Raw genomic sequence first — 23084 nt, 5'->3', positions numbered from 1 at the left:
AAGCATTTCATTCAGACCTCGGGAAGCTGTTTCAGATGTAAAATAAAAACAGACAAAATGACACCACACGTTTATCTTCAATAGTTGTAGTAACAACAAAAGATCTAGGCTATTTAAAAGGAACTGTGAGCATGATTTAAATTAGTCTTTTAAAAGTGACTCAAGTGGCCTTCTTCAGTTCAGGTATTCTAGTTGTCAGCGTAATATCCTTGATTTTAAGGTTTCTGCACAAATAAACTACATGCTCTTCTATTCAAAATACTTTCATAGTTACGCTATGAATGGATTTGAACAAATGAAAGTGTTATAACTCTACAGAAGGATTAAAGAAAGTCATTTTTGTTCATTAATCACTAAGCACTGAACTTGTGCCTTGCAACATTTGCTTGATGACTCACACTTCTTAAGTCAACATATCAGCACGAACCTCAGCCTCCAGATTAATGTGGTCAGTGGTTCAAAAGAAGAGGTTGTTCTGTTCCAAAGGTAAGCTTTTATAGGCTACAACACACTTTTCTCAATTTCTTTTCCCACTAGACTTATTTAGGACAATATATACTGTATCTGTGGAATTGAGAGGAAAGGAAACTGCTTTTTTGAATACAAAAAGCAAAAATGATACATTTCACATGGCAGTCAACTCAAATGTTAGGTCCAGCAAATCAAAGTCAAAGATCCTCCCGAATGGCTCTGATCCAAACCCCTAAAGCGGTGGGAGCTCAGACCATTGGCATTTTACAATGAAGGGTCCATCAGCAAATAAAGGAATGAAATACCTAGATAGACAGGAACAGTATTCTTTTCAGTCTCATGGTGTTGATAGAAAAAAACTTGATTCTGTACAATTATCTAATAAATAATTGAGAAATTGATTATATATGTCTGAGGTTTGCACAATTACCAATCAGCACATCCTCACAGAGCCCGCACTTCCATCACTGGACATTAAGTAGAGAAGGAAACTTTAGAATAATGCCATACTAACAACTTTACGAATGAAAACTGCTCACGTTCCCACTACAAACACTGTCACACAACGCCCTGCAGTCTTGTAGTATCGCCCGGCTATCGATAACCCACGGTAGCCTGTGTGTAATGAAATATCTTCACGTGAAGAAGACTTGTGATGAAAACTGACCATGGCTTTTATTGATCTCCCTGCCATTAGTGAATTTCCATTACCAGCCTTTCTTTTAATCCCTGTAAAACACTGGCAGGCTTCAAAGGCCTCTCAGTCAGAGGAAGGCGCTCACGTGGCCTGCATGGACACGTGAGCGCGCAGCCATAGTAAAAGTCTCCTAAGAGGATGAAATACGCTCATCAGATGGAACTGTGAAGCTTTGCAGTATCCTACGAGGTGATGCTGCGCTCTGTGACCTGTCACTGATGAGGGATGGAGAGCAGGGAGCGTTAAAGTACCCAGAGGCTGATATCCTATTTCATCACAAAAACTTTCCACGTCAATCAAATTAAATCAAAATCGAACTTTGAGGCAACATCCCCGCAACCAAAAGGTACCACCGGAAAGTTGGGGCAACCAGAAATGTTTTTGTCCATAAAAGCACCTGTTACCAGAAACCTGATGACAAACAAATTGGGGGGAAAAAACAAGTGTAGCACTGATATTTCGGAGTTAAACACATTATACACTCCAGGGATAAAAGATAATTATGCAAAAGTGGCTTTTTATGACCAGTGAGTCATAGGGCTATGTTTGGAGTGGCTTTCCAAAACTGGTTCTTCACTGTGTTGCATTGCACATGCACGCACGCACGCACGCAAATGTGAACATACTTATTATTATTGTGTGATGAAATCACCAGGTGAGCAGCTCCGCCCTGGTCCTTCCCGGCACTCAGTTGATCCTTTCAAACCAAACCGCCCGATCCTTCAACATTAGGTCCCTCATACACTCCCAGATATAAAGGGAAGAAAAAGAGCCCACACAAAAAAAGAATCAAATGCTCACGGTGCGCCACAGTCCAGCAAAAATCCGGATCGGTGGTGGTTGTCATAAATCTGTGTCGGGGCGCGGCGCATCCTCATCCCGCATCCGCGCATCAGCGGCCCCTCGCATGAAGCCCGTGTCCGGCGGCCTCAGACTCTCACTGCGTCCCGGGGAATCGTCAGGGCAGGGGGCGGGCTGGCTGTCATGGGTTCCAACAAGACTCCGTTTCTTCCTTATCCCTCCGTGTCGAGCACGCACAGCCCAGTCAGGCGGCGCGGAGGCATCTGGATGCAGGCGGGAATGGTGCTGATGCTGCAGGCGCCTCGGCACTGGCAGCCTCAGCAGCTCAGCATCCTCTGTCCTGTCCGGGGGTAAATGAGCCGGGGGTAGTGGGGGGTGCAGCAGGTTCCTCGGCAGCCTCAGCAGCTCAGCAGCTCCTGTCCTGGCCGGGGTAAATGAGCCGGGGGTAGTAGTGGGGGGTGCAGCAGGTTCCTCAGCAGCACGATCTGCAGCTCCACCGAGCAGCCGCCGTCATCCTCTGTGACCGGCTGGTGCGCACGCTGGTCTGGCGTTCAGGGCGTTGCTGGGGAAGATGCTCGGTTTGCTTTTAGTTTGGATCATTGCAGCTTCATCCATACCTCGCATTTGAGGATGAATGAGGAAAAATAAAATCTAATATACATTATGTAAAGATAGTGTCGTTACAGAGCGCATACTACATATCCCAAACTGGGATTTTAAGATCAAATCTGCAATTTTTTCACAGCTGATGAAGCTTGATCATATTTGCCATAACACTTTGTTTTTATTAAAATGCAAAATGCAAAGTAAACGTTTTAAATAGTTCATCTTCTGTCCTATAGGGTGATTTTTGGCTTGTTATGTGCCCATAAAGGAAATTGTACTAAATCAAGGAAATCCGAATGAAACTATAACGTATATATCCCATTGCTCCCAGTATATTTGGTGTAGTGAGAGTGTCTCGGTGGATTGCTCCCAGTATATTTGGTGTATGAGAGTGTCTTGGTGGATGCTGTTCCAAGGGAATGGCTCTTTAAAGGCCGCACCTGCGCAGCTGCGGCTGCTGATGCTGCAGTGCCCGGGTTATTTTCGGTAGAACGGCCGGGGTTACTCGCGTTCACTTCGGACTCCACACGCCTTACATCACCCCCGAGAGCAAATCAAAACCATTTTTAGCCAATTGCACCTGCTTCTTAATCAGACTAATTTAAAATGAGCTCTCAAGTCGCCCCCATGAGCACTTTCAGCACAGCAACCCATCTCTGCGAGTGATTCACCCTCAAACTGCCGCGGATGCACCAGCCCGTTCTCCATACAGACAGTTACCGTGTAAATGTGAATTAAGGTCACTGATTTAGACTCCAGGCTTCAACAGCGATACAGACTGTAACCCTTGTTTGCAGGGGTGTATAACCCAGGTGCCATAAAGTAAAAATCCTGTCCAGCAGTTGTTCCAACCGGTCACTAAACCAGCTCCTCTGCAGGTAGATGGTTGTTAGTGAAAACACCTGTTTTAAATGTACTGGCTGATCCACAGGGATATGTTTTAATGAGCAAATATCAGCTTAATGTAAATACAATTATTTGACTAATGGTGCTTTGAGACTGACCCCATTTCAAAATTGGTCTTAATTTAAGATTAATTCAAAACTATTTTTGATTTTGTAAAAAAAAAAACATTAAAGCACATTCACGAGGTGTATAATCCAGGTGCCATAAAGTAAAAACGCTGCCATGTTTCTGGATCAGCCTGTACATTTAGAACAGGGGTTTTCACTAACAACATACCATCTACCTGCAGAGGAGCTGGTTTAGTGATGGTTGGAACAACTGCTGGACTGGATTTTTACTTTATGGCACCTGGATTATACACCTCTGCTTGTTTGTCTGTTGCTGTGTGCCTGGTGATTTTCTAGTTCCCCGTGAGGAGGGTTTGTGTTCCTTTTTGAGTAAGGAGGTTTTTTTTGTACATCTCTCTGTGGATTCCCTGTGGGAGTTTTTTTTTTAATTTACAATTAAAGTACGCCATGTTTTTGGCTAAGTTTAACCCTCTCTGGTGTTGTGCGCTTGGGTTCAAAGAAAGAAATCCATAACAATTAAGTTGTAATTTGGTTGGTAGGATTGCACTTTGACCTGATTTTTCATAGATTAAGAGATTCATATTCTATGTTAATCGTACGCTGTCGTGTTTGTCGGGTATTGAGACAGAGAGCATGAAAAGAAAGACGCAGGGAATCGCTCAGTCAAGCAGCGCTATTTCTGGATGAAAATGGTGGTAATACTGTTGGCCCCTGAAGGTTACATTTGGCCCCATAATGGCCCCTGTTTCAGAAAAATCCTAGAACCGCCAGTGGTTACAGTGTGTTGCTAGCTGCATGTTTTTTTGTTGTTTTTTTATAGTCTTCCAGTGAATCTGTTGAAAGGCCACTTCAAAGAACAAATGATACACTGCTGTTATTCCACATGCTACAAATCTTGGTTACTTTACTTCATAAGTTTGCACATAGACAAATGATCTAGAAATATCTATTATTTTCATTGTTGCCATTTGAGGGAAACGTTATCCATTAGACAGCAGGTCATTGATCATTAGTTGATCATTAACAGTTTCTCTATTCAGAACCATTTTGAGAATGCACACCTTAAGCACACCTTTGTTTTAGTCGCAGTTTGACAGTGTGACCAATTAAACTCAATAAATATGTCTTTGTAAAGTTCCATTGTGACTTTAGGAGTGGTTAGAGGTGGAGTTTGTTTTCAAATGTGGTCTCAGCCTTCTATAAGTACAGAGGTGATGTGTCCTCAGGGACACAACTGAGGGAAAACATCTGACAGGATGGCGCTCAGACCAATTCCTCTTCTCCCGGGGATCTTTATGCTGTGGCTGATACAAGGAGCTCTCACAGACAAAGGTACATTTATGTTAATGTATTTTCTTTCTGTGTAGGCGATCATACTACTGCTGGTGGCGAAGAGCATCTCTGAATGCACAACACCGGAACCTGCAGCGTGGGAGTGAGGGGGGCAGAGTAACGGCCCGGTCAGGCGGGGGAGAGATTTGTCCGTCAAGACTCCTCTCCCTGGCCCTGCCCCTTCTCAACCTTTCCCCGACCCTGAACCCAACCTGGGACTTGCTGATTGGGCTGGAGCTTCGGGAGCTGCGTGCTGGCCTGCGGTCCCCACCCCGGGTCATCCCGTTGCTGCTTCCACCTGCCTGCTGTGCTGTTGACGTCCCCGACCCCCCAGTCTGGCCTTCGGCAGGAGGGTCCCCCCATATGAGCCTGGTCCTGCTCAAGGTTTCTTCCCTCCTAAAGGGGAGTTTTTCTTGCCACTGTTTGGCTTAAGGTTTTTCGCCCACTAGGGGAGTTTTTACCTGCCATTGTTTATGTAATAATTGCTCAGGGTTTTATTTTCTGGGTCTCTGGAAAGCGTCTGGAGACAACTTTTGTTGTATTAGACGCTATATAAATAAAATTGAATTTAATACAATGCATCAATCTGACTTTGTGTCCAGGTCCAGCATCCCTACCTATCAAACTGTCCGTGGAGAGTGAGCTGTCCAACATGACCCCTGAGTCCTACTCCGGCTCCGTGGTGGAAGGAGGCGTGCTGCTCGGAGCTCTGAGGAGACTGCAGGAAACACAGCAGGACTTCAAGTGAGACCACCCACGGGTTAATCACAATCTCCTGTCATCCTTTATTTCATTTTATTTCTGAAGCTGACAATGACCCATTTTCGCTTTTAAAGAAACTCCCCCAGAGACACGGCTGACTCTCTCTGTGTTTCCAGGTTCACAGTGAAGGAGGACCCAGATTTTGGCCCGTTTCTAGAGAGTGTGAATGGAGTAGCTGGAGATGAGCATGAGCAGACGTTCTGGGAGATCCTGTCTGAACGCTCTGGAGAGTACGCCAGGCTGGATGTGGGTGAGTTTCCTCCCCAGAGTTTCCGCACCACACGTCTGAGGAAGGCATAATGCGCTGTAATGGCGCAGGAGAATTGGTTGTGCTTTCACTTACTTCATCAGTAAATTGTTTAATGTGATTATTTATAAAAATTATCGGTATCTGCTTCTACATCTCTCTGCTCACAGGAATTGGCTGCTACACACCGAAAGCAGATGAGCACATTATCCTTAGGTTCGGCAGATGGACCCACAAAATGATGAGTGATTCTTCTGATGTGGAGGAGAATCAAGCTTGATCCTTCGTGAATATCATGGTTCACTGTCTGCAAAACTGTGACGTTGGAAGTAACAAAAATGTCCATCAAAATGAAGCATGCATGGAATAGGATCTTGTTGAGTAATATGAGCAACAGTGACACCTAGCGGCGGCTTCTATCAATGCACACAAAACGTGCGAATGGTGAGGCTGTGCAACAAATATCCCAAACTCCTTCAGCAGGTTCGCAGAATATAAAATATATGAAAAAAAAATCATAAAGAAACACAGGTTTTTGCATATAAATCTTACTTTTGCCACTTAAGTGCTACATTTACAAAGCTTAGAAGTTGATTAAACTGTTCTCTTGACTAAAACAAGTTTCTTGTTTTTTTTGTGTGCATTTTATTTATTTCATCAACTAACATTTATACAACAAGTGTACAACATATAAAAATAAATATCTGACTTTACAGCAAATCTATTTTCAGTTGTTTTCCCACAAATATGCTTTTAAAGTTGAACTTCTACAGCGTCTATGAATAGCGTTTGCTGATGAGGTTTAAAACACTCTCACTCCTGACCGCAGATCTACGCCTTGTAACGAGATTAAGGTTTCAGCTCCTTCCTCAACAGATGGTCGGAGAGCAGGGGCAGTGACATGTTAATCTGTTTCTTTTTCCATTATCATTTTTTCTTCCTTTCTCTTAAAAACATGCATGTTTTTTTTAGCAGACATAAACACATTCTGTGAAACACTGGTGGTTGGAAAGAAATTGTGACAGGAAATTATGTTGAGAAAAAGTTGTCTCAAAAGGGGTCTCAGACTTGAGTTTGACTGAATTGTTTTTTTAATTTGATCCCACATAGTTACCTTGCACAACCACTCCAACACTTTTCAAGTGATTTCAAGTCATTATCTGTTTCTTTTTCTCCTTCTTGTCATCATATATCATATTTTGAGTGAGGTTTACAATCCTAATTGACCCCAAACAGATATCACACTCAGAAATACACATCTTGTCATGGCTGTATACTTTTGCACATGCTTTCACATGTGTCAGAGAGAGCAAATTGAAGTCTTAAAACATCCAGGTTTTGGTCGATTGATGTATCTGAGCACTTGGATTAAACACTCAGAAGAGTCTGCATCTCCTCTTTGAAGTCTCCGTGAAATCAGCATCCTTTCCCTCTGTGTTAGCCTGCAGATACTAAAAATAAAGAGCCGTAAAGAGCCTATTTTCACAGATAGCAGGTTCACGTTCAAAGCAAGAATGAGGCTGATGCAAATCTGCCCGAGCGTGTGGTGGGAAAGCTACTCACCGCATGACAAAGCGCAGTCACAAATGCAAGGGACGCACTGAGCAAAGAACCGTTTCCAGCCCGTCTCCTTCTTTTTACAGTTGTCAATCTGACTGCAGCCTAGTTTGGGTGGGCCGAAGTAGCTTTTATCTGCACACGTGGAGTTACAGGTCCCGTTCAGTTCTCTCTCATTGATCTCAACGCTTCCCCGTTGGCACATCCCTAAAGGCCCGGGGGAACAGGGAAAGGTTGGCAAGAGTCATGCAGGATATAACTATTGTGGCCAGTGTTTACTCACTGAGGCATGTGGGTCTGGGGGTCCAGAGGCCGCTGGGCTGGCACGATCTGGTGGGGTTTCCCACCAGCTTGAAGCCAGAGCGACAGGCGTACCTCACCAAGGAGCCCACCCACCAGTCATTACCATACACTACTCCATTGTAGTCCACGTCAGGCCTCCCACAGTTCACTGGCACACAGAAGAAACAGAATCAATCATAAAGCTTATTCCTGAGGTCTGTTAACACGACTCCCTGACTCTGATCTCCCTGCAGATACAGTAAGTGGGCCCCAATTTTTTTTTGAAGATTTTATTTCGAACATGCAAAAACAGCACAGCACTTGGGCAAACCTCACGGATCCAACATGCTCGAAACGGTGTAGCAATGAATTAAACACTTATCCAGTCCTACCCCTGAATCTTACATACATTCTTACATATAACAAGACAAGTTTCAATAGGCATACTTATAAAACACCCATACCTATTTTAATAACTGTTCTATACAGTGATATAATACTCAATTATATGTATACAGGACTGTCTCAGAAAATTAGAATATTGTGATAAAGTTCTTTATTTTCTGTAATGCAATTAAAAAAAACAAAAATGTCATACATTCTGGATTCATTACAAATCAACTGAAATATTGCAAGCCTTTTATTATTTTAATATTGCTGATTATGGCTTACAATTTAAGATTAAGATTCCTAGAATATTCTAATTTTTTGAGATAGGATATCTGAGTTTTCTTAAACTGTAAGCCATGATCAGCAATATTAAAATAATAAAAGGCTTGAAATATTTCAGTCGATTTGTAATGAATCCAGAATGTATGACATTTTTGCATTACAGAAAATAAAGGACTTTATCACAATATTCTAATTTTCTGAGACAGTCCTGTATATATCTACATATATTAATAAATGTTCATATCTACATGTTTATTTGCATCTGTATTTTGAATAGAATGTTTCTTTGTATCTTTTTAAATTGCAAATTGCAAATTGCAAATTGCAAATTGCAAATGAACGTGTCATGTTAAACTCACCTCTACACAGGGACTTGTAGCCGAACCAGCAGCAGCTGGAGTTTCCGCAGCGATCTCTCCTCAGCTCTCGGTGGCGTGCCTTGCAGCCTCCCACACAGATGGGAGCCGTCCCTGACCAGTAAGTGTAGTCTGCGAAGCCCGGCTGGGGAGTCCATTCTGTCTCACCTGCAGGAAAACACTTGTATTTGCTTCCTCATATTGCAACTGGAACTGGACAAACATCCATGTGATTAGAAATCCTCATTAGAAATCCTGCTGGTGTTGGAGGGGGGCCCTCTATAAACTGCTCTCACAACGCATGAAGCAGATCTCCTGACTTAGAGACCAAGGACAGCAATGAAAATGAACTTCTGTGGGAGCGAGGAGGTCTTACCACTAACTTCCAGCTCTGTGTTCCACTCTGGAATCTGAGAAAACCCTCTCTGTAAGGACCCAAACAGCAAAAGAAGCAGCCTACTTAACATGTTGCTCATCTTCTGATGCCATTACTCTCTATGAAAAAGCTGCAGATGCATTGGAGAACAAACCATCAACACAAAGTCAGCAGCCTGAAGCCGTGAAGCGGCTCCGTAAGGACTGCGTCTGCTGCAGAATAAAGAAACACTGAAACTAAGCTGTGTGGGCTGCCTAATCTTCTGCACACAGCTAAGGCTGTTTACTGCTTCATGCACTGGCTGGACTCAAGGCTTTGGGAAAGGGTTGTCATGATTTAAGTCACATGATGCATTTTTGCCAAGGATTATAGGAAAAAGAGGGTGACTTGTGAGAATGTTGAATAGTTGCAGGATTTGTTCAGACCGGTATTTAGTTGCTTTGTTTTGTAAAGAAGAAACTTCATTTATTGTAGTGACAATTTTGTTATTCAGACATTGAAATGTATATTACAACTATCTTTTCCTCTTTACTTGCATAAGAAATGTCAAACATTTTAAAAGGAACAGCCATCATAGCTTCCACACAAAGGTGACCTGAGGTTGTTTAATTTATCCATCTAAACAGCAAAAAAGAAAAAAATATCTATATATATGCCCACATAAGACAAAAGCAGAGGGTTTGATGCAAGTTTTTGTATCGCTTCTTGTTATTCACAAGCCACAAGACAGTCATTAACATGTTATTAAAATAATAAATCACCAATTCTACATGCTGGGGAGAGAGAGGATGTCTGTGTCCCAAACACCACCTGGGAACAAAACTGGCAGATTCCCCTTATTCTTGCAATGTTACAAAGGTGGTGGAGGACAGCTCTACAAACTTGTTTTGTGTGAGAAGTGAAGGAGAAAAACTGACCACAAAATAACTGAAAAGATTCCCAACGAGAGTGAACAGATGCAAAAGTAATGTCACCCAGAGCTACTAATATCTGTGCAGTTTTTGGATCTTATACTGAAAAACAGAGATAGTATTACAATTAAAATCATTCAGACCCGCCAATACATTTTAGATAAATGAAAGCTGTATTGTGTTAAATTCTCATGTGAGTTTTGCAGCGCTACAGCATTTGCAGCCAACAGGGGGAGCCACAACGCAGAGACAGAACACAGTGAGGGGGTGAGGCTGGCAGGCCCTTCCTGGTGCTGGACTCACCAGTGCAGGGGTCACCAACTATATTTGTCAGAATTTTATATGGCCAGAATTTTACCGGACAGTCACCCTCAAATAAAAATTAAATAAAAATCAAATTTTGGCATAACAGTATTATTTGATGTTTATTGTTTATATATTTTTTTCCATTTCATTACAAAACTCAAGGCATTTTTAGCCTTTATGAGTCAGTCTCCTATCACCTACACCACAGTCATCCACCAGGAGTGATAGAGATATTTTACCTCAACTCAATTAAGTCAACTTTATTTATAGAACACTTGAAAAGTGATAGGAAAAGGCCTCTTAACTCAGGTAAAATGGCTCTCAAAGGCCATGAAATGAAAAGTTGATGTGGAAAACAGATCATTTAACGATGACTGGACTGAAAAGTACGCATTTATCATGCCAACCTTCCCAAATGTGTCACCTGTTTGCAGTAGAACATATCAGAGCCGGGCCGGGGGGGCGGGGTGTATGACCGGGCCCCAAAAATACCTGTCTCATTAACATAGCCTACACATGCCCAACAACGGGGCTTACAAGCATTACCAGATGTAAGAGCAAAACATAGCCTTTTAGAGATTGTGAAAGATAATTCTCAAATTTGTTAAAATAATAATACAATTTTTCAGAATAATTATGTTTACTTGTAGCAGGGTAACATGCAGGGACATTGAATGTCCGCCCCTATCACTTTCGCCAGGCCAGCTGACAGTCTGGCCTGAGCCCCGGACAAAATAATCTAAGATGGGCCCCCCTGCGCCCGGATCTCTCCTTCTCCTCTTCCTCTCCTCTCCCTCTGCTCTTCAGGTTTTTATACAAGCTAATGGACGTTAACATTAGAGCTAGCCAGTTAGGTTAAGTTACAAGGTTGGTAAACGTTGGCTGCCCTGTTTCTTACCTTGCTCTACGCTGACTTTATTAATTCCAGCTTCACCATCACCACCTTTTTAAAATATTTGTGTAGAGAATCTCTAAGGCCTCTATTTTCTTCTTCTCTTCTTCTCTTTTCTCTTCTTTTCTGAGCACCGGACTTGTGCTGACCGGACATTTTGACCATTCTAAAGGTTGAATTAAACGATAACGTCAAATTTTGATCAGCGGCCAAACCATTTTTGTGTTGGGGGTTCTTGACCACAAGGACAATTAGGAGGAAAATAAATAAGGAGTTTATGTAACTCAAATACTACATATTCCTTCCACAAATAGGCAAGCCAGCAGCCACCTGCAGCCATGCTATTTGACATACAATCCAAAGCGTTTGATTGTATTTATCAGCACCACAGATAGCAGAAACCCACTTCATATAATGACATGACAAAGTCCAACAAACCACAAGAACAACAAAAACATTGTCAGGGTTTGACACTTCCCCCCAGTGTTTGTAACTTTCAGTTCTGTCTTGCCCCACCTGTGTCCCATCTGCCCTGATTGTGTCCACACCTGTGTCTCGTCTTGTCTCGTTATCCCCTCAGTATATCTTGTCTTGTCATTCCTTGGTTCCCTGTCGGTCCGTACTGGTTCTTCCCTCCATGTCTCCTCGTCGGTTTTCCCTGTTCCTGGTTTTTGTTTATCCTGCTCTGCAGCGCCTTGTGTTTTGCCTTTTTTGGATTAAATCCTTTTGTTTTTGAGAACTCCTGCCTCTGGCCTCCCTCTCTCTCCCTGCACTTGGGTCCTTTAAAAACCATACCACAACAGAACGGACCGACCAACATGGACCCAGCGGGAGAGTATATTACTCTTTTTGAGTTCTTCCGCCGAGAGGCAGAGAAAAATGGGGACCCCTTTCTGGGAACCTGCCAGGCTCGAGGCGGGCCCGGGGGTTCTCAGCCCCAGGGGAAGCAACGGCGTCAGCGCCAGCCCCAGCCTGTTCCGGTGGGGGCCCTGGACGCACCTCTTCCTGTTCCCGAGGTGGTCCTGGACGCATTCCAGCCTGTTCCCCCCTTCTGGGGAACACGCCTGGCTCGAGGCGGGCCCGGGGGTTCTCAGCCCCAGGGGAAGCGACGGCGCCAGCGCCAGCCCCAGCCTGTTCCTGCTCCAGCGGTGGTCCTGGACGAATCGCCCCCTGTTCCTGCTCCAGCGGTGGTCCTGGACGCATCGCCCCCTGTTCCTGCTCCAGCGGTGGTCCTGGACGCATCGCCCCCTGTTCCTGCTCCAGCGGTGGTCCTGGATGCATCGCTCCCTGTTCCTGCTCTAGCGGTGGTCCTGGACGCATCGCTCCCTGTTCCTGCTCTAGCGGTGGTCCTGGACGCATCGACCCCTGTTCCTGCTCCAGCTCCGAGGACCCGTGCCCCCCCTCAGCCAGCTCCGAGGACCCGTGCCCCCCCTCAGCCAGCTCCGAGGACCCGTGCCCCCCCTCAGCCAGCTCCTAGGACCCGTGCCCCCCCTCAGCCAGCTCCGAGGACCCGTGTTCCCCCCCAGCCCGCCCTGGATGTGGACTGTGGGGACATCTGGGATCTGTCCCTTGAGGGGGGGCCAGCGCCCCGGACCCGGGTACCCCCGCAGCCGGCACCTCGGACCCGGGTACCCCCGCAGCCGGCACCTCGGACCCGGGTACCCCCGCAGCCGGCACCTCGGACCCGGGTACCCCCGCAGCCGGCACCTCGGACCCGGGTACCCCCGCAGCCAGCGCCACGGACCCGGGTCCCCACTCGGGCAGCTCAGGGGATCCTCTGCCCCCCGACGCCGGTTCCCCGCATCCTGTCTGCTCCCGTTCCGGTTCCCCGCATCCTGTCTGCTCCTGTTCCGGTTCCCCGCATCCTGTCTGCTCCTGTTCCGGTTCCCCGCATCCTGTCTGCTCCTGTTCCGGTTCCCCGCATCCTGTCTGCTCCTGTTCCGGTTCCCCGCATCCTGTCTGCTCCTGTTCCGGTTCCCCGCCTCCTGTCAGCCCCTGTTCCGGTTCCCCGCCTCCTGTCAGCCCCGACTCCGGATCCTGAGGCGGTCCCGCAGCCCTCTGTGCCTGAGGCGGTCCCGCAGCCCTCTGTGCCTGAGGCGGTCCCGCAGCCCTCTGTTCCTGAGGCGGTCCCGCAGCCCTCTGTTCCTGAGGCGGTCCCGCAGCCCTCTGTTCCTGAGGCGGTCCCGCAGCCCTCGGTTCCTGAGGCGGTCCCGCAGCCCTCGGTTCCTGAGGCGGTCCCGCAGCCCTCGGTTCCTGAGGCGGTCCGGCAGCCCTCGGTTCCTGAGGCGGTCCCGCAGCCCTCGGTTCCTGAGGCGGTCCCGCAGCCCTCGGTTCCTGAGGCGGTCCCGCAGCCCTCGGTTCCTGAGGCGGTCCCGCAGCCCTCGGTTCCTGAGGCGGTCCCAGAGCCCCGTCAGGTTCCCGAGCCCCGTCAGGTTCCCGAGCCCCGTCAGGTTCCCGAGCCCTGTCAAGTCCCCGAGCCACGCCAAGAATCCCCGTCACGCCCCCCGCCAAGACCCAGGCCTAGGCCTCGGGGACGCCCCCCCGAGCGGTCTCGCTGGTTTGCCCGGTCCCGAGGTCGGCCCCCGGAACTTTGGCCGTGTGTGGCCTGGGCCCTCCTCCAGGCCCCCTCCGCCCACCCTGGGTTAGGACTCTGGGGACATCTGGGATCTGTCCCTTGAGGGGGGGGTACTGTCAGGGTTTGACACTTGTAACTTTCAGTTCTGTCTTGCCCCACCTGTGTCCCATCTGCCCTGATTGTGTCCACACCTGTGTCTCGTCTTGTCTCGTTATCCCCTCAGTATATCTTGTCTTGTCATTCCTTGGTTCCCTGTCGGTCCGTACTGGTTCTTCCCTCCATGTCTCCTCGTCGGTTTTCCCTGTTCCTGGTTTTTGTTTATCCTGCTCTGCAGCGCCTTGTGTTTTGCCTTTTTTGGATTAAATCCTTTTGTTTTTGAGAACTCCTGCCTCTGGCCTCCCTCTCTCTCCCTGCACTTGGGTCCTTTAAAAACCATACCACAACAAACATAACCTAATAAAACGAATACATTTCAGAAACACATTCAATGCATTTGTAGGAGTTCATCACCACAGATCAATCTGAAATCGTTTTATTGCGTTTTATCACTCCATTTTTGTGTTTCTAACTCCTGCTCATGTTTAGGCTGTAGGATTACTGCGCTCTGTCGACAAGTGATCGATGATGACGTATGAGGTTGATAGACGGCTGTTGATGACGAACAATTTTACCCAAAATACATTTGGAGATTCACTTGCAATTTTTGTTTTAATGTTAACTGTGAGTGAAAATCTCAGAACAACATATTACAACATATACAATGCTTTGTACCTAATATGAACCAAGTGGTGCCACAAAAAAAAAAAAAAAAAAAATCTCGCGGGGCGGCGGGGCCTGCGGCCCGGGCTCCATTGGGCGCCGGGCCGGGGGAGTACGGCCCCCCCCAACCCCCCCTGAAGCCCCGCCCCTGCCTGTATGCCTCGTTTGCAATGAAACTGTTGCTGTTGCAAAATAATATAATCTGCGCCGTCACCACAACACTAAACCTACAAATTTCAAGGATTCATATCGTGAGCTGATAGGGGCCCGTCAGAGAAGAATCCAGTCGCGGGCCGGGTTGGACCGTTCGGCGGACCGGTTTCGGCCTGCGGGCCGTCAGTTGATGATCACTGCAGTACTGAGTCCCAGGTAGCACACACCTCTGTCTAACCCCCACCTCCCAGTAGTGCTGCCGCTGGCATCCTGGGCCATGGCCAGGACACCGCAGACCCAGTCAACTTTGGGACAGGGCAGGTCCGCCTCCTGGTTACGATTACGGCCCTCTTCCATTTTGGTGTTGAAGTCAGAGACAAGCAGGTTTGGGTGAGCCGTGTCTGGGTCCAACGCCAGGTTCTGAGGAACTGCCCCGAAAGAAACAGCTAGAGCTGGAGGCAGTTTGGATGGAAAAGTCTGATGAGGTATTTTATTACAGCCTCCCAGAAGTGTCATTATGATAATAACTCCTCTGTCTGTTGGAGAAACTGTGGGAATCAAAATGCAAATCATTACCATGTTTTCTGGGACTGCCGTGTCATAAAGAATTATTGGAAAGAGATACACAAAGCCCTACAGGATATCTTTAAATGCGAAATATCCCTCGAGAGTAAGACCATGTTTTTTGGACACATACCTCAGGACTGGCCAAAAAGAGATAAACATTTAATGAATATCCTGACTATTAAAAGGAAATGGTTATCACAGGAGAGCCCAACTTTAAAGGTATGGATAGAAATTACAATGGACATTTATAAATTGGAGAAGATAACAGCATTTATTAATCATAAATTGGAGAAATTCACCTCATACTGGGAAAACTGGGTCAACTACGTCACGCTCCACAGTAAATCCACTAAATTAACATGTTCCATTATTTCGTTTTACTGTTATAGCTTTAAACATAATCTTCTACAGTGCTCCAGTTGTTGCAAAATAATTGAGTTCATCCCTTTGTCTATTAGATAAGTGATTATTGAACTTACCCCAAAGCCAGTTTCCCCTGTGATGTGGTTGTTAATATCCACTAAGGCTTTGTCCACAGCTGCTGCCTCTCTTTCTATGTGTGGCGCTACGTCCGGCCAGAGAAGCCCCACCCTGTCCGGTGAAAAGATGCGGCCTGCTCACTCCTCAGGTTAAGGAGGAGACCTGAGCTCAGTGCAGGAACTCCCGGGGTTGGTAGAGGACGGCAATGCCCAGGAGCCTCATTTATAAAAGAGTGAGTAGGATTCATACTAAAAGTGCACGTAAAGCCAAAAGCCGGAAAAGCCGGAAAAATTGCTTTATCAATCACAGTCCAGCTGGAAGGTTGCGCAGCTGAATTCGCGTCGTATCCCACCCTCTACAAGTCCACTTTTTACCATAAATGGGCAATGCAAAGTAGTATTTGCATATGAATGAGCCTGCTGAGCATGCGCAGCGGCTTCCTGCAGCCTGTTTGTGCTTCAGGATGAATGAACGTGTCGAGCCACCGTGCCACTAAATTTCACGGAGACTGAGATGGAGATGTTGTGGATGAGGTGGAGGACAGGAAAACCACATTATTTGGTGGTCACAGTAAAAGTAGGAAAAGTATATAAATAGTATAAAATAAAGCGAGTGAGTGGCAGCACGCCGTTGCTGCGCTAAACACTGTGAGTGCCCCGGCGCAACAGGGGGGACATGTCCCCCCGTCTTTTCAAAATCATGTTTTTGTCCCCCCCACTTTTTACAATTTAAAAACTAACGGTAGGCTCAGCCTGTAATTGCAAATCATCAAGACACTCTGTGCGAAGGCAATGCGAGAACGGCCCGGCAGCCCCGCTCCCCCTCCCCTCTCCCCTCAGAGCTGCTCAGGGCGGGTTTATTGTTCTGCGTCACCAACGCAGAGCCTACGGCGTAGGTGCGCGTCGCCGCGTACCCTACAGCGTAGGCTCTGCGTCGTTTTAACGCGGAACCATAATTTAGGCTTACTCCCGCGCGTAAAGGTTTCACGCGCGTGTAAAACTCTCTCTATTATATATATAAAAAAATCTGTGTCCATTTGGAGCCCCTAAATGCTCTACGGAGCCCCTCATTTGTTCTGTCCTCAGTCACTCTCCAGTTGTCGCGGTGGGTGATGAGGAGGTTCCCGGCCCGGCGTGTCCTGGCACTGCAGCTCCAGCAGCAGCAGAGTCCTGACTGACGCTGTGCTTCAAACACAGAGGGACACCATCAGCGCTATTATATTATAAGTCTGATATGTGATGACATTATTAAGAGTATGACATGAATCTGGCTTCATTTAACCACCTCACGGCCTGCATCGCCAGTTCCCCATATCTTAAGTATGTTCCTACGGGAGGGTCAGGGTTGCCGTAGGGATACGCAGATTTTTCGGTTAGTTTTTTCTTTTTAAATCCCAACCTTTGCGTGGAAGGTGGCTTGCGCATCTTTCAAGTCCTGTTTTGTGCGCAAGCAAGCTTTATAAATGAGGCCCCAGGACTGTTACTTAGGTAGGAGCACTGGGTGATATAATGGGAAAAAATCGGGGATAAAAAATATTGAGAAAAAAAAATGATATTAAATAATGCAGAGATATAAACAACCTATCTGAGGTTGCTAAACTAGTGCAAATATTCAACGCATATCGACTTGCAAATGGCATAAAGTCTCTATAGTGCATATAGAGTTGTGTAATGAGGATCAGGATACTAACTAATCAGAGTAGTTAACAATATTGAGAGCTGCCATTATAGTGTGATAATGTACCAAATAGAGAGAAACATGTTAAAAGAATGTGTTTGTTCTTCTAAAACACAGCAGGCTGAGTTATTTGCAACGTCCGAACTGAATAAAAGTTAACTCTGATATGTGGATCTGCCAGATGGAGCTGTACAATGCCCCCAAAGAGAGAACAGACACCTTTGTCTATTTGTTTTGATTCAGTAAAAGCAGATGGAGAAAAACAAGTACACAACTACATTGTGCTAAAAGATACTGAAGAGTTGTTACAGTAATAAAAACAGGAGTTGCATCTCTAAAACAGCCAATAAATGATTTCTGCTAATGTTATACAATCTTCAACTGGCTGTAAACAAGTTTAAAGTCAGACTGTGACAAAGAAGAAGACTTTGTTGTGGCAGGAAATCCCCAGCAGCTTCAGTTTAACAGATGGAGGCCGTTTAAAACCTAGTAGGGGGATTAGGAGCAACACATTTTTGAATACCAACAACTCAAATCCATAATATTTAAAACATATAAACTCAACCAACTGGATCTGCAACTTCCCATTAAGGTAACAGAGTTACTTAATATAAACACCCCCAAATTACTACCAAAACTCTACAGGTTAATGTCCAAAATAGACAACTCAGTCTCTCTTCCGATCTCAAAATGGGAGTCTTACTTAACACTGGGAGTCTTAACACTAATCAAATTTTTTGGTCACAAATATGTTTAAATACTTTCACTATGACCAAGAATCCAAACTTACAACTTATACAGTTTAAAGTTCTTTACAGAACACATTATACAGGACAACAAATGTTCCAGATGGGTTTTGCACCCTCTAATATCTGCTCACAGTGCACAGAGAACACCCCTGATAATTATATGCATGCTTTATGCTTTTGTGCACCTGTGCAGAGGTTCTGGATGGAGGTATGTGAAGATTTATCCACATGGCTCAAATACAGAATTCCTGTGTGCCCCACACTATGCGTACTAGGTTCTTTGTCGTGGGTGTGAATGGAGGACTGTTTGTACCATGTCCCGCTCCACACTGGGGGCTCTGACAGCGGCGGGGTCCCACTCCCGGGGGTGCGGTGTGGCCCTGGCCAGGCTTGGTGGACCAGGCCCCCCGCCTGGTGTGGCCTGTGGGGAACTTGGGTGCCTATCAGGGCCAGTACCACCTGTCCTCGTGCTCTCCTCGTCCTCCTGCTCCTCTTCAAGTTGACTTTATTAATACCCGTAGGTAGATTTGTTTTGCAGTATTAGAAGGCATCTCACACACAATCTTTACAGACATTCATTTGACACAGGACAAATACAAAGAACAGGTTTATGACAGCACAAGACAGACATGGTAGGTATTACAATGCTCACTGAACAGGATACAAGTAGATATTGCCCACAAGGCAAAGAACAATAAATAGAGGCAGTGGCGCCACCAGGGAGTGGCCATGCCCCCTCTTACAAATCTGCTGGCCACCCCACTTGCCTCAATAAAAACAAAAGAAAAACACTTGCCGGTCACATAGATTCTTTCGTCAGATATGCGTTTCATCCCAAATCATTTGGGCCAAATGCATATCAGTCGGCGTTTCTTTAAGTATTTCTGAGCCTAATAATGAAAAAAAGAAAAAATATTGAAAAAAAGAAAATAAATAAATAAATATATATATATATATATATATATATATATATATATATATATATATATATATATATATATATATATATATATATATATATATTGTTTATATACAGACAAGTTAGAAAGTTAAAAAAAAAAAAGTATTTCTGAGTATTTCTTATACAACAGTATAATAAAATCCTGTGACACCACCCTTCAAGTGCCACAGTGTGAGCAAGATAGGCATCTACGCCATGTGGATCTGATTTAAGTAACAGGGCAAGCAAGGCCATATCATCTGCATACTTAATTAGTTTAAAACATTGCTCGTTGATCATAAATTCAAGCAAATTAAAATACTCCAAGAAATTGCTCTACAGCATGTAAGAATGAAGAAGCTGCTGCTTGCATCCTCTCAGTCCATCCTCTCAACAATACATACAATAGAAATACATTTTCTGCTAAAGAAAAACAACAAAAAACACAGGAGAATGCAGACACTGTTTTAACTCACCGTCCAGCATTGAGGACACCAATATCCAGAGTTTCTGCTTTTTTCAGCCCGGTGCATACAGATGCTTATCTGACAGAAAGGATGTCTGCATCTCAGTACGACAGCATCTTTGAAGATATCCAAACAACTTGCTTGCAAACAACTTGGGAGTTAGCTCTCCCTTCAGCACCACAAGGTGGTCCTGCGGAGGCTGCGGGCGAAGGCGCAGTGTGTTGCGTAGATCCGTCTCAACAAATCAGATTTCAAGCTCGCACTTCCAGCCTGGACCACTTCAAGTCAAGCTTTTAGAGGCCGTATACATTATTTCCTCCAGACAGGGCCAGTCCAAGCCTCCATGGGGCCCTAAGCAAAATATGATTTTGGGGCCCTCTATTACTGCCAATAATACTGATTCACTAGCAAGGACCACGCCATCAACAGGATACGTTTAAATGATTTATTGATACGAAGATGATGACGATGACGATGGTGATGATGATGGCGATGATGATGACAATGACGATGATGATGATCTATGGATCGGTCGATGCGTTGTGGGGAAGCTGGTAGGGAATCCGCCGCAGCGCCCGGGCAACGACGAACCCCCTAGGAATCTATGAGGTAGAGAAAGAGAGGGAAGAAGGATAAGAGAAAAGGGGTGGGGGGGAGGGGTGCAGAGACGAGAGCGAAGATGATCTGAGGGTTAGGCTGGTATTTGAAGGTTTGCCGGAAGAGGCGTGGTGCCGGAGGAGGCGTGGTTGAGGCGTGGTCCTGCTCCCGAAATTCGCTTGTTAAGCTCCAATTCACTAGCAAGGACCACGCCATCAACAGGATACGTTTAAATGATTTATTGATACGAAGATGATGACGATGACGATGGTGATGATGATGGCGATGATGATGACAATGACGATGATGATGATCTATGGATCGGTCGATGCGTTGTGGGGAAGCTGGTAGGGAATCCGCCGCAGCGCCCGGGCAACGACGAACCCCCAAAACCGTGGATTATTTAAGGAGATGAGACTGAGCGGATCTGAGGTCGCTAAGATCTGAGCGAATGTAGCGATGATAGTTGGGAGGACCATCGGCCCACGGCTGTATGAGGTGCTCTGGGATACGTAGCGGGAGGCTGAAGTGGCGGCTCCAATCCTAAGGAGTGACCGGAGTAGTGCGTTGGGGAGATGCCAGATAAGGAGAGTATATGGCGGAAGCGATGGTGAAACCAGAACTGGTGACGACTGTCCTGACTCGGATGCAAGGATCTGTCGAAGATGTGCTCTGTGTTTTCCAGGAAGACAAGTAGTTGGCCAGGGTCTTGAAGTATTCAGGGGCGTCTTCGGGGATGAGAAACGAGAAAGAGAGTCGGTGATGGTGGTGGAGTGACCGGGGACATGTGCTGCATGGAGGATAAATAGATGTATGGCTGAGTGCCAGACTAGACGGCGCATGAACGGCATGATGGATGTGGAGTTGGAGCGTCCTTTATTAATTATGTCGATACTTATCGATATGAAGATGATGGCGATGATGGTGGCGAAGAGATGACGATGATGATGGTGGTGAAGAGATGACGATGATGATGATGGCGATGAATGATGATGGCGATGATGATGGCGATGACGATGATGATGATGATGAAGGCGATGACGAAGGCGAAGACGAAGGCGATAACGATGACGATGAATGATGGTGGCGATGACGAAGGCGATGACGATGGCGATGACGAAGGCGAAGACGATAACAATGACGATGGCGAAGATGATGGCGAAGATGATGATGGCGATGACGAAGGCGATGACGATGACGAAAGCGATAACGATGAAGATGGCGATGACGAAGGCGATGACGAAAGCGATACGATGACGATGAAGATGGCGATAACGATGACGATGCCAATGATGATGGCAAAGATGATGGCGATGACGAAGGCGATGAAGATGATGAAGATGATGGCGATGACGAAGGCGATGAAGATGATGGCGATGACGAAGGCGATGACGAAGGCGATAATGATGACGATAACGATGATGATGCCAATGACGATGCAAATGACGATGGCAATGACGATGGCAATGACGATGATGATCTATGGTTCGGTCGATACGTTGTGGTATTCGTTTGCACGCTCTGAGGGCCATCCTGGGCTGGAAAGGCTGGAAGACGGTGAGCTGCAGTGATGCCGGATGTTCAAAAGGGATGAACCGGGTGGAATGTGGACGACTGAAGAGACAGAAGTTTCTGGGCGGCTGTCGGGCTCGGGAGAGCGGTGTTTCTGGCACGGCGGCGGCTGAGGCCCCGGCTGAGTTAGCTGTTGTAGGTGCTGGGGGTGGGCTGGGGGGGGCTAGCAACCCGGTGCTAGTTACCCCGGCCCCGAAGTTAACTGTTGTAGGTTTGTTTGCGCGGGTTTGGCCGGAACCGGAGAAGTGCGGGAAGCGAAAGCGTTGGGATGACGGGTGGCGGGACCAGCCGCGGACAGGGCGAAACGAGCAGCTGCCCGCGGGGCCGGAACGAGTCGAGGAAGAAAACCGGGCCGAAATGCGGTGGGAGGGAGGCCAGGCACTGGCCGGAACTGGGGAACGGCGGGAAGCGAAAGCGTTGGGATGACGGACGGCGGGATTAGCTGTGGACGGGGTGAAATGAGTAGTTGCCTGCGGGGCCGGAACGGGTTGAGGAAGGAAACTGGGTTGAAATGCGGTGGGAGGGATGCCGGGTACCGACGTCGCGATGCCGGTGGCCCCCAAACGAGGTAACCTGTTGGGACTGATGGAGCTGGGAAGCAGAGGATCCTGGCAACCCGGTGCCAAGAGCCCCTTCTAGCGCTGGCGGTTGAGGCTGCTGAATGAGCATAGCGGGGGTTTCTAGCAACCCGGTGCTAATAACCCCGGCTGAGTTAGCTGTTGTAGGTGCCGGGGGTGGACTGGGGGGGGGGGCTAGCATCCCGGTGCTAGCAACCCCGGCCGGATCGCTGCTGTACTTGCTGGAGGTGGGCGCTAGCAGCCCGGTGCTAGCAACCCTGGCCGGATCGCTGCTGTACTTGCTGGAGGTGGGCTGAGGTGGGAGCTAGCAACCCTGTGCTAGCAACCCCGGCCGAAGTTAGCTGTTGTACTTGCTGGGGGTGGGCTGAGGTGGGAGCTAGCAACCCCGGCCGGATCGCTGCTGTACTTGCTGGAGGTGGGCTGAGGTGGGAGCTAGCAACCCTGTGCTAGCAACCCCGGCCGAAGTTAGCTGTTGTACTTGCTGGGGGTGGGCTGAGGTGGGAGCTAGCAACCCCGGCCGAAGTTAGCTGTTGTACTTGCTGGGGGTGGGCTGAGGTGGGAGCTAGCAACCCCGGCCGAAGTTAGCTGTTGTACTTGCTGGGGGTGGGCTGAGGTGGGAGCTAGCAACCCGGTGCTAGCAACCCCGGCCGAAGTTTGCTGTTGTACTTGCTGGAGGTGGGCAGTGTAACGATGGAATCGTTTATGTTTCCACTAGGACGGCTTAAAGT

The 23084-nt window shown here is 47.0% G+C and overlaps 2 protein-coding genes across 2 annotated transcripts in view; both read right to left on the bottom strand.

Annotated features, from left to right (window-relative positions):
• LOC133459562 (ATP-binding cassette sub-family G member 4-like) overlaps window positions 1–2685 on the bottom strand; it is a 43617-nt gene extending 40932 nt beyond the window's left edge. Inside the window, exon 1 of the mRNA XM_061739628.1 lies at window positions 1795–2685. The gene's annotated coding sequence lies outside the window, so the exon portion shown is untranslated. The remainder of the gene's footprint in view (window positions 1–1794) is intronic.
• A 4189-nt stretch (window positions 2686–6874) lies between these two features.
• Window positions 6875–9381, bottom strand: LOC133460231 (CUB and sushi domain-containing protein 1-like). The gene is made up of 5 exons (XM_061740814.1): window positions 9134–9381; window positions 8761–8925; window positions 7731–7898; window positions 7454–7654; window positions 6875–7341 (listed from the first exon to the last, which is right to left on the bottom strand). The coding sequence occupies exons 1-5, from the start codon at window positions 9231–9233 to the stop codon at window positions 7328–7330; spliced, it is 648 nt and encodes a 215-aa protein (XP_061596798.1). The 5' UTR covers window positions 9234–9381; the 3' UTR covers window positions 6875–7327.
• Between the last annotated feature and the right edge of the window lie 13703 nt (window positions 9382–23084).

The sequence above is a fragment of the Cololabis saira genome, chromosome 14 (assembly GCF_033807715.1).
Source record: "Cololabis saira isolate AMF1-May2022 chromosome 14, fColSai1.1, whole genome shotgun sequence".
Taxonomy (NCBI): domain Eukaryota; kingdom Metazoa; phylum Chordata; class Actinopteri; order Beloniformes; family Belonidae; genus Cololabis; species Cololabis saira.
This window is presented reverse-complemented; position numbering and strand designations above follow the sequence as displayed.

Bases quoted from the DNA above. Each gene is read 5' to 3' on its own strand.
- LOC133460231 (XM_061740814.1), bottom strand. From the start codon at position 9,233: ATGAGCAACATGTTAAGTAGGCTGCTTCTTTTGCTGTTTGGGTCCTTA. The intron at 7,899-8,760 runs GTGAGTTTAACA...TCTGTGTGCCAG, and splicing joins CTACAAGTCCCTGTGTAGAG to TGAACTGTGGGAGGCCTGAC. The intron at 7,655-7,730 runs GTGAGTAAACAC...CCGGGCCTTTAG, and splicing joins CCCCAGACCCACATGCCTCA to GGATGTGCCAACGGGGAAGC.